The sequence below is a fragment of the Xiphophorus hellerii genome, chromosome 19 (assembly GCF_003331165.1).
Source record: "Xiphophorus hellerii strain 12219 chromosome 19, Xiphophorus_hellerii-4.1, whole genome shotgun sequence".
NCBI classification, from domain to species: Eukaryota; Metazoa; Chordata; class Actinopteri; order Cyprinodontiformes; family Poeciliidae; genus Xiphophorus; species Xiphophorus hellerii.
The window spans coordinates 16,715,706-16,728,985 of NC_045690.1; the positions used below are offsets into that span (position 1 = coordinate 16,715,706).

The 13,280-nt window shown below is 42.3% G+C and overlaps 1 protein-coding gene across 8 annotated transcripts in view; it reads left to right on the forward strand.

Moving 5' to 3' along the window:
- meis2a (Meis homeobox 2a) overlaps positions 1–13,280 on the forward strand; it is a 93,125-nt gene that overhangs the window by 27,835 nt on the left and 52,010 nt on the right. For 7 of the 8 annotated variants that reach the window (XM_032546700.1, XM_032546696.1, XM_032546703.1 and 4 more), the window contains exon 8: positions 8,777–8,922. In XM_032546700.1, coding sequence (XP_032402591.1) covers positions 8,777–8,922 — 146 coding nt within the window. The remainder of the gene's footprint in view (positions 1–8,776; positions 8,923–13,280) is intronic. The other variant, XM_032546697.1, reaches the window with a different exon arrangement.

Below are 13,280 nucleotides of genomic sequence, written 5' to 3' on the forward strand. Positions count from 1 at the left end.
ACAAAATAAAATAGACACTAATTTAAGTCTCTAGATATCCAAACTAATAATACAAATTACTGAATCAGTGTTTCCGGAGTCTATTATTTCACATTTATGGTCTACTTTGTGTTTTATTACATAAATCCCCCCAAAACACTTTGAAGGTTGTGGTTGTAAAAAAAACAAAAAAAAAACATAGAATGCTAAAGGGGTGTGAATCCTTTGCAAGAGAATACCAACATCAATAGATTTTTAGGATATAAGTAGACTGACTTAAATGAATAAGCACGTTTCTTCACATGGCACATGAGTATGCCTTGTGTCAAAGTAACCTTGGCTGAACTGTTGTCACAGCCACTGCCATGCACCCTTCGCAGCCCCTGACCCCAGCCCAAAGCCTGTAAACCGACTGTCCTTGACTTTCCATAATGGAGGATTTCAAGGCAGGTTGAGAAGGGGTTATGGGTGATGAATTGGGTTTTTAGTGAGCTCATTAGGAAGCCAAACAGAGTTTAGACTGGCGGAGCGGAGCAACAGTGCAGTAATCAGTTCTGCTCGCTTTGTTCCCTGCCTCCAGGACATTTGTGTGGAAAAAAAAAGAGCGGGGAGGAAAAAAAAAAAAACCTATGGCATTTGGCTGATGAGAGGGCTGCTGAGCAGAGGCTACAATCTGATGGTTGACTTGTTGATTTATAAACCTTTTATTTAATTTACTCTTTCAACCACAAAGTTTTATGTGTAGACGTCTAGCATACCTGCTAATTTTGTTTTTAATGGTACTGTCTGTCACAAGTCCATCAGAAGTCTGACTTAATTTGTTTTTTGCTCTCTTTATAAAAGAAACATGTATTTCTTATTCCTTAATTGCCAGTGAAGTCAGAAAATCACGACTTTTCAGATCATACAACACCATAAACAGTAGTTGCTTTTCTGAATCACAAAATCAGAGCTACTAGCTTTTTCCTGCAGGATGACATAGTGTATTACTCCATTGATCAGATTTATTGTCCCTGTCCCAGACGTTTGCATAAAAATTATATTTGGTTTCATTTTAACTCAGTACCTTGTCCATCTTGTGTCTGTCAGGAGTATTAATGAATCTCTACTCATTATTTTATGAGTGAGGTGCTAGTTTTTGCCCGTAAGTGAAGGTAGAGCATCACTACAATTGACATCTCAGAGCATTTTTCACTAACAGACAGATCTGTATGATGCCTCGGCAAATTTCTTTGTTTTCTTTTGTGCCATCTCATTTCTTGATTCCCATTTTTCAGAACATTATCATTCCAAAGCTAAGCAACTTGTCAATTTTCTCTGAGCCAGAGCTAGTTAGTAAAAAACACAAGTTTGGAAACAGCTTGTCTTACTAATAATCACACTTGTTTCAATTCAACAGAGACCAAATTACTCTAGGGAAATACCTATTCTTTAATATTTAACGTAGCATCAACCCTCTGACTTATATATACTCCGTTTGGTATTCCAAACTCTGTCTTTTTTTATTTTTCTGTTGTAACAATTATAAATTATGGAGTAAGTCAGGCCGAAATGCTGGTTACCCCACTGTGAAAAGTCTTTATTGTGCTATTTTAAAAAGACACAGAAAGTCTTGGTTTGCAATTTTATACGTGCAGGTTTGTGAATTTATAGAAAAGAAATTAGCTCAGTTTGATTTCAAATGTAAGGACAGAGCAGCAGCAGCAGCTTCTGCCGCTGTGTTTAGAGATTAGAGAGAGAAGGGTGGAGTTGTCAGGGAGGCAGAAAGTGTGAAATGTCTGGTGGAGATCCAAAGCCCTTCATTAGCCACTGATCCCTGTCTTCTGAGTGAGGGGCAGTCATGGGCATCAAAACTCCCTTTTAGTCCCCCTCCCAAAAAAAAGCAGAGTTAGGGGTTGGATAGTAGCTCCCCCAACCCCTGCAATTTAGCCCTTTGCCATTCATGCAAATTGGGTCCTGACATCTGCGACAGACTGCCTCTTTTCTTTTATACATCTTTATTCCAGCTCTTCTCCTTCCAACTATTTTGCTTCTCAAATAAATCTAATGGATGGCAAGTCCCCGTCCTAGATATGTTATTATTATACATATCCACATTAGTGTAATAAAGTTTGTAGAAATAAAAAGCAAAGGTGTGGAGTTGAATTTGTCATACCCCTTTACTCCAATACTCAAAAATAAAAACCAAAAGTCATCTAATTAGTCACTACACTTTGTGCAATTTAGTCTCAGTGTTGATGCTGCTGTTCTGTATTGGTTTAGAGAATATTAGTCTGCAAACAGCATCTCGAAGACCTACTATGTCTCAAAGTCTAGCCCTAAATCTAAATGAGAATATTTGTGAAGACTTTTAAATAATCAGTGCTCTTTATCCAAAGATATTGAGGTTGTTTTGTTTTGCCAAGAAAATTTGGCAAAAGATTTGACAATGTGCAAAAGTGGTAGAGATGCTTTTATGTGTTTCACATATTCAAAGAACTGCAGGAAAGTTGTAGAAAACATGGATCCACAGAAACACAAACAAAGCTAGAAAATTATTATGTTGTTATTATAGGTTAATTGGAGGGATATTTTAGGCTCTTGGCAGAGTTTGAGCATATAAAAAAGATTAAGAGAGGCACAGTCAATGACCCTGGTAAAAAAAAATCCTAAACTTCCCCCCCTGCCTCCCTCTTACTTCTGGACCCAATACTCCTCTTTGGCTCCAGGGGAGAAGCTGAAAGAGGAGGGTGGCTTCACTCCAGCCCATATTTTGGGTTATAAGGTAAAATAGCCTAACTGGTTGTTAAAAACATGTTTTACCTCCAACTCTACACCCTTCATCCTACCCTCTGTTCCCCCCCCACCTCCCCTGCCTGCAATTCTTCTACCTCACCCTCCATGGCAGGGATGTGCACAGTGGGGTCAGTGCTGCGCCTGTGAGAAGAGAGAGGCCTCGTATTGGTGTAGAGGCGATAGTTATCTCCAACATTCCAGGGATGACATAGAGATATCTGGCCGATGGCAGGTTTAGAGGGCTTAGAGAAAGGGGCAGAGAAGGGAGGCACTGTACAAGAGCTGATGAGCACCCCTACACACACACACCCCCACACGCCAACACACACATTTCACTTCGTCCTTCTCTCCACGCCTTTCTTACTGCTTGACTGCCTCACTTCCCCACACACAGAAAACAACATCTAATTAAAAGCTCTTATTCCACTTCATTTAAGGGTACACTTAATGATGTGCTTTTTTTTGGGAGGGGTAGGGGGAGACAACCCGACATTACCTCTCATGCGAGATGAATCTCTGAGTTTCAGTCCTCGGGATTCAGGTACAGCTGTTTCACATAGACGCTTGTCTTTATTTCTCTGGGATACTTTTGGAGATATAGAAAAAAAATGTAGAGAGGAGGGTTATGTTTCTCTTTCACCTTCAGCCATGTGTCCTGGTGGTAAAGGGGGTGGCAGACGAGGGGCGGGCAGCAACATCTGAGTTTGGCGGGCGGACTTGCTGAAGGAGAGAGTTTGTTGTAATTGCTCTGACAGGTTTTAAGGCTGTTAATGACTCCGGCCTGAGCGCCACCAATTTGTCAGCATGCTTGCTGTTTACTAAGCTGTTGTTTTATGGTCCAGTGCAAAGGGGGCTGCTGCTTGTTTAAGCACAGATCAGGAAATAATCAGCGTAAAACGCAGGCTGCAGTGGTGCCGTGCACACTGAGACTGTTCCGTTTAGAGCCCTCATCTACTGTATGGATCTGAGCGAGTGCTGCACACCATATGGCGCGTTCACACAGAGAAACAAAAATGTCCTGATGGCTTATTTAAATTAAAATAATAAAAAACAAACAAACAAAAAAAAAACGGATGGTCAAGTATGTTTTATCAGTAAAGGGATTAGGGTCTTTTTGAATGAGCACGAAGCATATTGCTAGCATGTGGTTGTAGCAAGAAGGATGGTAATCCTCAGTCACCATGGAGCAACAGAGGGCTAGCTGTTCCACCAGGGTGAAAAGAGCCTCTTCGCATTTGTGCGTGTGTGTACGGGAAGGAGATTGTGCATGTGTCAAAAGCATGTGGTCCTAGAGTCGGCAAAGACCCCTCCGTAAATCCAGAGTAAATAAAAGGGGTAACCAGACGGACAAAAGAGAAGCCCCCACTGCTTCCCTCATTCGTTGCCATTTGGGGGGACTGAATGTGCTAAACGCCGCTTATGTTGGCTGAAAAGTTGAAGAGAAAAAGAGGGAAAAGGGAGGCTCTAAATCCCCCTTCTTCTTTTCTCCTCATTCTCCACGGCCAAGCCTGCAGGGATGGAGGTGGTGTAATAGGAGGGTGGAGGGACGGGTCAGAATACTGTGCTAAGGTAGAGAATTCAAAATAGCTCTTATAGCCTCTGCTTCTCCATCTACTTGTGCTTTACTCTAGCTATCTTTGTGAATTTTCTCTTCTTGATTGGCTGAACATGCTTGACTAGTCTGGTCTGACAAGGGTCATGGTTGAAGAGGTTTTGTAATTGGTAACTTTAGCAGCAGCTTTAGTAAGCCGTTGCTTGTACACTTTTGCTTCACTACATTGAAGCAATGAGATCTTTAAGCATAACATAAAAAACATAAACAATATCTATTGAGCAGGTTTTACAACTTCAAACTAACAACTTTGTAAAACTCAGATCTGTGAAAGAACAACAAGATGCAATTTTAGGATTTCTGAATATTTCGAAAATCGAGCTTTCATAAAATCAAATAAAACAATTATTTCTCACAAGACGGGGGACTGTCCCTTTATGCACCACTAAAGTCTATAAGTACAATAAAATCCTACAGATTATGTGACAGAGCCATCTGTACAAATACAACCAAAATAAAAGAAAATACAGTACAGGTCACTGACTGCTTTATGAGACACACAATACCTTACTGATTTAGCCTTTGTTTTCACTACGCAATATAAAGTTGTGCACCACATATCAATATAGATTTTTCTATCAGAACCTCCAGAATAAATAACATTTGTTATTTAGTGTTGTGACAGATTGTTACATTGTTCATTATTTATTCTAATTAATAATGACTCTTCAGAAGCTTTTCTATCACAACAATCAATAATTCTGTACACTGGACTCACAATCTGTGTGAGCAAGAGGAGCCAGTCTTACTCAGCTCTGCAGCTAAACAGGTATTCCTGTGGAGCAAATAGAGTTTTATTTTAAGTGAGATTTACAAAATCCTGCAGATGTTCTATGTCAGATAGAGTTGGACTCTTCAGAAAGATGAAGTTCATCAGCTTTGCTGAAAAGTTTGAAGCTTTCTATTATTTGCTGTGCTCCCTGTTGAAGATAGAGCTTATTGTCGGCTCTTTGCTCCCTCTGACTTCATTTGCAGAAGACCTCACTGATACTGAAATGCCAGACTTTTTGTTTTCTTCCCTCATTACCAACTTCTGCACCCAAAATTGTTTGTGAGCAAGTGACTCGTTCATTGATAGGAAGAAATTTCCAGCCAGGTCAATTGTAAATTCATCAGCCAGCTCCCCAATGAACCTCCAGTTTCTTCACTGCTAACCATAGCTAAGTTTAAGTGTGGTTTTCATGGGTGGTAATATTTCTTACTTGCGGTCATATGCACAGTATTTCTATGGTTAACCTAACCATGGTGGCTTCCCCAGTGGGATGTTACCTCCTGAACGTGAAACATCGGCTCTAGTGTCATTACAGCCTCCCTGAAGTCCCCCGTATAGTCTTAGCAAAGACCATGGGACACTTTGTACTCTGCTCATTTTTTTGCACAACATTTCCTAAAGGGACCTCGAACGTACCAACATTAGATAAGCAGAGATGCAATGTGTTTACAGTCCTTTCTCAGCCCGATAATGAGCTCAGCCCTGAGACCAATTTACTCACAAGGAGATATATCTGAATGCATTTTTAATAACCGCCCACTGGTGATGAGAGAGGGAATGTATGTGAGCGTATAATGTGCTCTTGGACTTGGGCTTGTTTGTTTGCCAGTGTGCTTATTCATTCTCTCTTACCCTCATTGCGTCCGGTCATTGTCTTCCGTGTTTGCCTGATTACACTTTCGCAGTCCCTGCGCGTATGAAAATATGCAAAGAAACTTTCATTGCAAACACTTTAAGTCAAGATCTTGATGGAGTGAGGGAGAAGGAGGAAGGAGAAAAGGTTGAGGGGAAGAAAGAGAAGAGGGGAAAGTGGGTGGGTGGGGGTGTGCTGCTATCTTTTTTTTTTTCGTCTCCAAGGGCGCTGCTTTTCCAAAAGTGCCTGGGGCTACACTCCAGCACCTCGGCTCCCTTAGGCCTTTCGACTGCCTCCTAATAGCCAACCCCCATCTGTGTCACATGGCCAGATGATGGGACGCTTCCCTCTGCTCTGCCCTGTACTTTTTTTTCCCTTACCCAATTTTTTTTCTCAGAGTGCACATCCACGCAGGTTAGAATGGCAGAGTTGCCAGGGAACAGTCAGAAGCCATTAGCGTTTGGGACAATTTGCCCTGCAGCGTTCCTTCTCTCGCTCATAAGAAAGGAGTGGGGGTGGATGCAAAGCACCAGCTCTCCTTCAGATGTAATGAGGTTGAGCAAGTTGGATCTTCTTTATTCTATTTCTACTCCTCCTTTATTCTTCCTGCTTCTCCTTTTTCTTTTTTCCTTTGTTTCTTTCTCTTTTTTTATTTTCTGTCCACACTTTGTTCTTTTTTATTCTTGCGATGAAGTAAAATGTTGGTGCATAAACAGATTCAAAGACAGCTATTGAAGTTGTACACAGACTTGCTGCTGTAGAAGTGGGATCTGTAGACACACGCCAATATCAGTGTAAGACAGAGGGGCAGAAACGCAGGGAGAGTCTGGTTTCATCCTCGTGGGCTAGAGCAGGAGGCAGCAAGCATGCTGGGTAATGAAGTGACAGGTCAGTCTGTAAATACGCACGGGTCGCACTGGCCCTGGCCAGAGGGAAGGCTATCACATTGCAGTGAAAATGGAAACGTCAATAAAATTAATCTGCCAGCCTTTTGGCCACTGTGCGGCTCTATTGGATGAGCCTGACTGCTCACAGCGGGAGAGGGATTTGGAGAGTAGCTCAAAAATCAACACAAAACCTGGTGCCATACAAACAAACACCGAACGGAGCATAAACATTATTCAGCGAAGCTCAAAAGCAAAGAAACAAAGGCAGGGTGGTTAAAATTCACAGCTCACTGGTTGTGTTTTTATTGTAAGTTTCGGAGCAAACTGGGGGAGTTGGACTCAGCTTCCGTCTGGGTCGCATTTCTCAGGAAGCCTCTCACAGTCAGGGTAGGGACCAACGTTTATTGTTTTAGGCTTTCCTGAACAAGGATTCGTACTTAGCCTGGGATTTATGGCATTTGCAGCTAATGAATGCCCATTCTACAATTACAACACCCCTCGTCTGTGTCCCCATTCCCATATGTCCTTCAGGAGGGTGGTTGCTTCTTTAGCTTGTCGTCGGCACTTCTTTGTTTATCTGTTCCTTGTGGCTCCAAGCCAATGATGTGCAAAGAAAAACACAGCACTGACTGAGAAGTAGAAGAAGTTGGGAAAAACATAAAGAAAGACAAAAAAGTTTTTAAGAAGTGCAGGCCCCTGCTGGCCTTGTGTTCTTCATTTATTTTGCATTTGATTACACCACCAGTCGGATCCTTTTTCTTTTCCCCCTTTTTAATGTTATTAGCTGAAATATTTATGTGAGATTAAGGCTGGTATAGGTGGCTGTGATTGATGCCTCGCCAAAAACAGGAGGACATGTGCGTCTGAATTTTGAGAATGTCAGGGTCCTTCGCTTCCTTAGTGGAGGAGTTTTTCAGATACATAATTTAGATGCCCTCAAGGAAGGCTTTCAAGGCATTCGTGCCCGGGGGCAAGAAAAAATAACCATGACTGTTAAAAGTAAATCATTTTTGCTAATGCACAATTAATGCCAGGGCAGAGGAACAAGAAAAAGGCAAGGGACAAAGATGGAAACTTCAGTTTGAAGGAGGCGTGTGTCCATGTTTTTGCCAAGAAATCAAACGCTGATGGACATTAATGCAGGCATAGCCGTCACTGGCCTGTCATGCTAATCTTATGGCTAGATTGGAGGGAAAGAGGGGGGAGTTTTGGGGTGGGGAGGGGGGGAAGAATAGGACGAGTCCATTATGTGCAACAACGAACTGCAACAACGAACCCCCTCAAATCACAAATCAGTGCTCACGCAGATCAACTGGATGTTGTAAATTCATGAATCCTTTTTTTTTTTTTTTTTACTGTACATATCTGCATAATTCCATTCTGTCCCCTTTGGCTCTCTTCAAAGGATGGGAAAAAATGCTCTGTGTTAAGTCAAGCATGCAAATTTAATTGAATTAATGACATGAGTCCTACTCTCCACTGTATTTGAAAGCTCCTTGTTCATTTCTTTTTATTTCCCCTTCCTACTAGAGAAGTGGGATGAAGAACACAACGTTTCAGTGCCCAACCATAACATTTGAGCCATTAACCCTTATTCCCCTGTCTCGTGCTCTGGGGTATGGAGCAGCTCTATGTAAACCCTGCAGCCTCCATGCAGGCCTTCATCTAAGGCCATCCTAATCCCCCTATACCGCCTTACCTTCACAACCCAACACCAGCTTTGCTTGCACCAAATCTTTCAGACTAAGTGCACCAGTTTTGAATTCCAATCTGTGGTATTTGTCTGTTTATCCATCCATCATAAACCTTAAACTCAGCTTTGGCTGTATTTTTTTCTGTGTTTCATCCTGTGATGTGGTTTGAGATGTTATTTAACCCCGGGTTTGGTTTCTGCCCAGGAGATGGCTTAGACAACAGCGTTGCATCGCCTGGCACAGGAGACGACGATGATCCAGACAAGGATAAGAAGAGACAGAAAAAGCGTGGCATTTTCCCCAAGGTGGCCACAAACATCATGAGGGCGTGGCTGTTCCAGCACCTTACGGTAAGCCTTTCTTAGAGCTACATTTGTCTCATAACAACCTTTGCAGAAACATGTCCTAGGAAATAACACATGCACATATTGGTCATCGGTAGCTGCTGTTTGAGCAAGTGAAAGGTTGATTTCAGCTTCCTGTCTGAGGGCCACACTGACCAGGTCAATCTCATCACTCTGGACTGTTTACGTAGCTCAGCTCTGCAATGCCTGACATAAGAGCCAGACAAGTTTGTATGCAGTCCTGAACAGAGTTTCATTTGGGCACCTTCCATCTCCTATCAGGCACCACAGCTCCAGTAATACCGCCCTGATATTATACATTTTTTAACCTAACATTATAAATGTCATAGTTTACCACCACAAACAATAAACCAAAAAAAGATTTAAAAAAAGCAAACAATATAATACATTTGGCTTCAAAACTGAATTCATATGTGCACTCAGCAATAACACATAACTGGCTACACCTCATCCGTTGCTTGTTAATACAAATAGCCACTCAGCAAGCTTTATGTGAGAATGAATCTGGACATTTTGTAGGAATCTTTAGACAATTTACTAAAGTTCAAATTAAACATTAGCTTAAAGGAAGAAACGGGTGTTTAGGGATTTTGAACATGGCAGGGTTGATGTTGTGATATGGGCTGGTCAGAAGGGATTTTCACACATACATTTTTTGGAAATGGTTTGAAAAAGAGGAAATATTCACTGAGAATACCATCTTTGGATGGACAACACACCAACCATTGAAGCAGATGGGTTACAGAGAAATTTGGTGGCACTATTTCTGCTAAGATGCTGTGTGAACTTTCATGAAAGCATGGATACAGGATTCCACTGTTTGTGTTGTTTGTCTGGGAGATCTTGGCAGAAAAATATAGGTGGTGTTTGTGTAGAACTGTGACTGGGGGTACTGAGTTATTTCAACGGCAAAGTCTCAATAATAAGAGAAAACTAAAATTCAGTTGAGTTGGAAATTTTTTAATCGGATTGAATTGGTACAATTCTAATTAATTTCCTCCATTTAAATAATTTAAAAGTTCTCACCTTATTAAAGAAACCAGTTTTGCTCCATCTGGATTTAGAGTTTCAAACTTCAAATATAATTTGATAAAACAGATAGTCTAGCATTGACTAAGTTTCTGCTTATCTGTGTGTGCCTTATTAAAAGGGGTGGTCTACATGTCCTCTCACCCTTGCTAATGTCAGGACATTATCAGAACATCAGGCTGTATTGATTTTGCTACACGGGTCAGATTTCAGAGGGAGGGGGCTGTGGTGAGACACAAAAGCTGCCTTAGCTTGTAACTCTCGGCTGCAGAGAGTAGGAGTGACAATGTAGATCAGTCGTGGGGAGGGAAGGGGGGATGGGAAAAGTAAGGAAGTCTTAGTAAAGAGCTGGGGGTCTCACATATCACCCATGCAATAAAGAGGGTCAGGTGCCCCCTGTGCAAAGTGTAGAGCCCCCTACCCCTTTACCAAAGTGCCCACTCCCAGCTGAAAGCCCCCTCTACCCTGATTACCTAACCAAAAGCCCAAGTAATAAGCGGCCAGCAAATACAGCCTAATTGAAAGGGCTGTAAATCCATTACATATTGGTCAGGGATAATCAGGAGTGCTTTAATCACTTTTATCTATTCAGGAGCAGTGAAGCTGCAACAGCAAAGCCCTGAGCCTTGCAGGCCTTAGCGGCTCCACCACGCCAGTCTGCACGCTTATTATTCTCATCATTATCAAAATGACTTCACAGCTGTTCACAGCGCCGTGGCTCCCTGGCGGGAGAGCTTCTCACTGAGCTGCACTGATCAGGCTTCATTCACACACTGAAGGCAGTACTGAGGCTAAACGTAAAATTTTTTTGAGAGCGACTCTTTCTTATGTTGGTATTTATTCTTAACTTCATGATCGGAGAAATATGCTTTATGGATGCACAAAATGCATGAAAACATCTGAAAGATTCTGATTTTCTTTTACAGTTTCCATTTACAAAAGAACCCTTGTGAAGAACAATCGACAGATTTCTGTTAATTGTGTTTAAAATAAAAAAAGATGGTTAGGATTGGTTGGGGAAAAGCACAGAGAAAGAAACATCTTTCAGAGACCTGTTTAATTCAGACCAAGCAAAGCTTTCAAGACCCTCTTTTGCTGCTCCTCGCCCCATTATAACATTTCCTTGCTTGTGGATGTTCTCCAATCTTTATTTGTTTCTTTTGTGCAAAGCCTGAGCTAGTCTTGTACAAATAATAATCCCTCCCTTTTAACCTGCTTTCATTTCTATGCCAAGGAAGAGGACTAATTGAATTATCCCCCTTCTCTTCTCACCATCACCATCCATTTCTCCCACCCATAAACTCTCACCCCCACACCCCAATACACGCACACACACTCATTAACCATTCTCCTTTCTTTTAATTTGTTAAGCAAATGTATTTGCAATAGCTGGATGCGTTTGTCCAAGGGTGAATTCTTGGGGACTTTGGCCCCTGAATGGCCTATAGCGGCATTCTGCCATTCACGCATTCATTAACTGAGGGGTGAGGAGTGAAAGGAGCGGCCTTGTATTTTTCAAACTGAGGGGGCCAGCATGAAGCTCCTCTTCCATGAGCCACAGGGGTCTCCCTACATATGTTCTCAACATCCAGCCATTGTCACATCTTCTGAAAGGCTCAAAAGGACAGGACCCCCCTTAACACACAAAAAAACAACACGGGCCAATAGTAACAACTGTTGGCTTTTAGATTCAGTATAACAAAATTGCCCTCTCTCTCTGCCCTCCCACTCTCCATCCAAAGCTTTGCTCTGACCTCACACTCTCTCTCTCTATCGGGAGAGATCACAAGATTGTTTTGATCATGACAGTCAAATTCGAGAGACAAACACATTGCAGCTCATGTTTACCATCAGTCTTACAGTGCCAGCAATCCAGCTGCGAGGAAAGTGCAGTTTTTACACCATATTGATTCCTCAAAACATGAACAGACTCTATAGAGAGGCTATGGTATCCCTGACCTCTTTTATATTGGGGCCACATGGACCGGCTTTTGGGAGCAAGAAAGCTGGCAACCTTAAATGCTCCACATGTAATTGACCAACGGTTGGCCAGATCGGTGGGCTTTGACTGGTAGAAGAGGGTCAGACCGTCTCTCTTCTTCCTTCTTGTATTCTGCTTCTTGCTCAGCCTCTCTAATGCCACACCCCCTTCTCCCTTTCTCCCTCTCCATGAGTTTCTGGATGTCTTCCAGCCACATTAGGGGAAGGGAAATCCCAGACTGTTGGAATAAGCTTTTCAATACTACAGGGAGATTATGTTATCAGTAAGGTAAACTTCACTGTTAGGGGTAAAATGTTTTGCTCCACTGCAAGAGCGTGGGCCAAGAGGGCACTGGATGGGTGTACAGTAAGTTGGAAAAAAGGATTAAAGAGTAAGAGATTTAAGAAAGTGATGCTTAGGCTAAAGAAAACTCCAATATTTACAATTAGCCCCATGGCGCCCTTGGCCTTTCCTTCCCACTCACCCTCCGCTAGCCTTTACTCACCCCAGTAAAGACAAAGGTCGGACCCGCAATGAAAACAGGAAGCACTCTGACACAAAGAAGCCAATCTGAGCTCTACTCTAGACTTTTTGACTCATGGAAACCCTCAAAGATGTATGAAAGTATAGGGGTACGAGAGAAGTTGAAACCCCTTGAAAGTTTCCCTGTAGTGTAGTGAAGTTGAGAAGGACTGTGCAACAGAGGAAGAGTGGTCAGTCAGATAAGTAAGTTCGTAGTCTTCTCAAACATCAAGCGTCTCAGGTTCTGTGCCGAGCCACCCTTTGGCCCGGGTGTTTGGGGAATTGCTGTTAAGCTGCTAAGCCAGGTGTATTGGTCCCTTGGGCTCCTTGAAAGGGAAGTGATATATCCTTTGGTAACTCAGAGTGTCTTTGGGCTGCGAAGTAGAACTAAATGCACAGATGATAACATTTAAGGTGGGATTCAGTATCATTTTAGTGTACTTCTTTGTATGTCATAAGTGTGGCTATTTGAAGGGGACTGCCTCTTGAACTATGTTTTTACTGAGCTTATGAAATAAAAGTAGCCATGATAAAGTTGCAAACTCTGCAGAGCTCAAAATGCCAGTGCAACAAAACAAATCCCAAACCCTTACCTTAATCAAATACATTTGATCACAAAAGTGAGGACCTTTGGGGAGTTGAGTTCATTGTGCTGCAAACATCATTAGATACACTACTGACAGTGCCCCCCTCCCTCTCACATACACACTAACAACCCAAGCCCAACATAGCAATAGTCTCCATGACAACAGGGTGTCATCGTCAGGTCGAGCCCTCCTGTGGGAGCTGCTCTCACTGCCACCCTTTATAG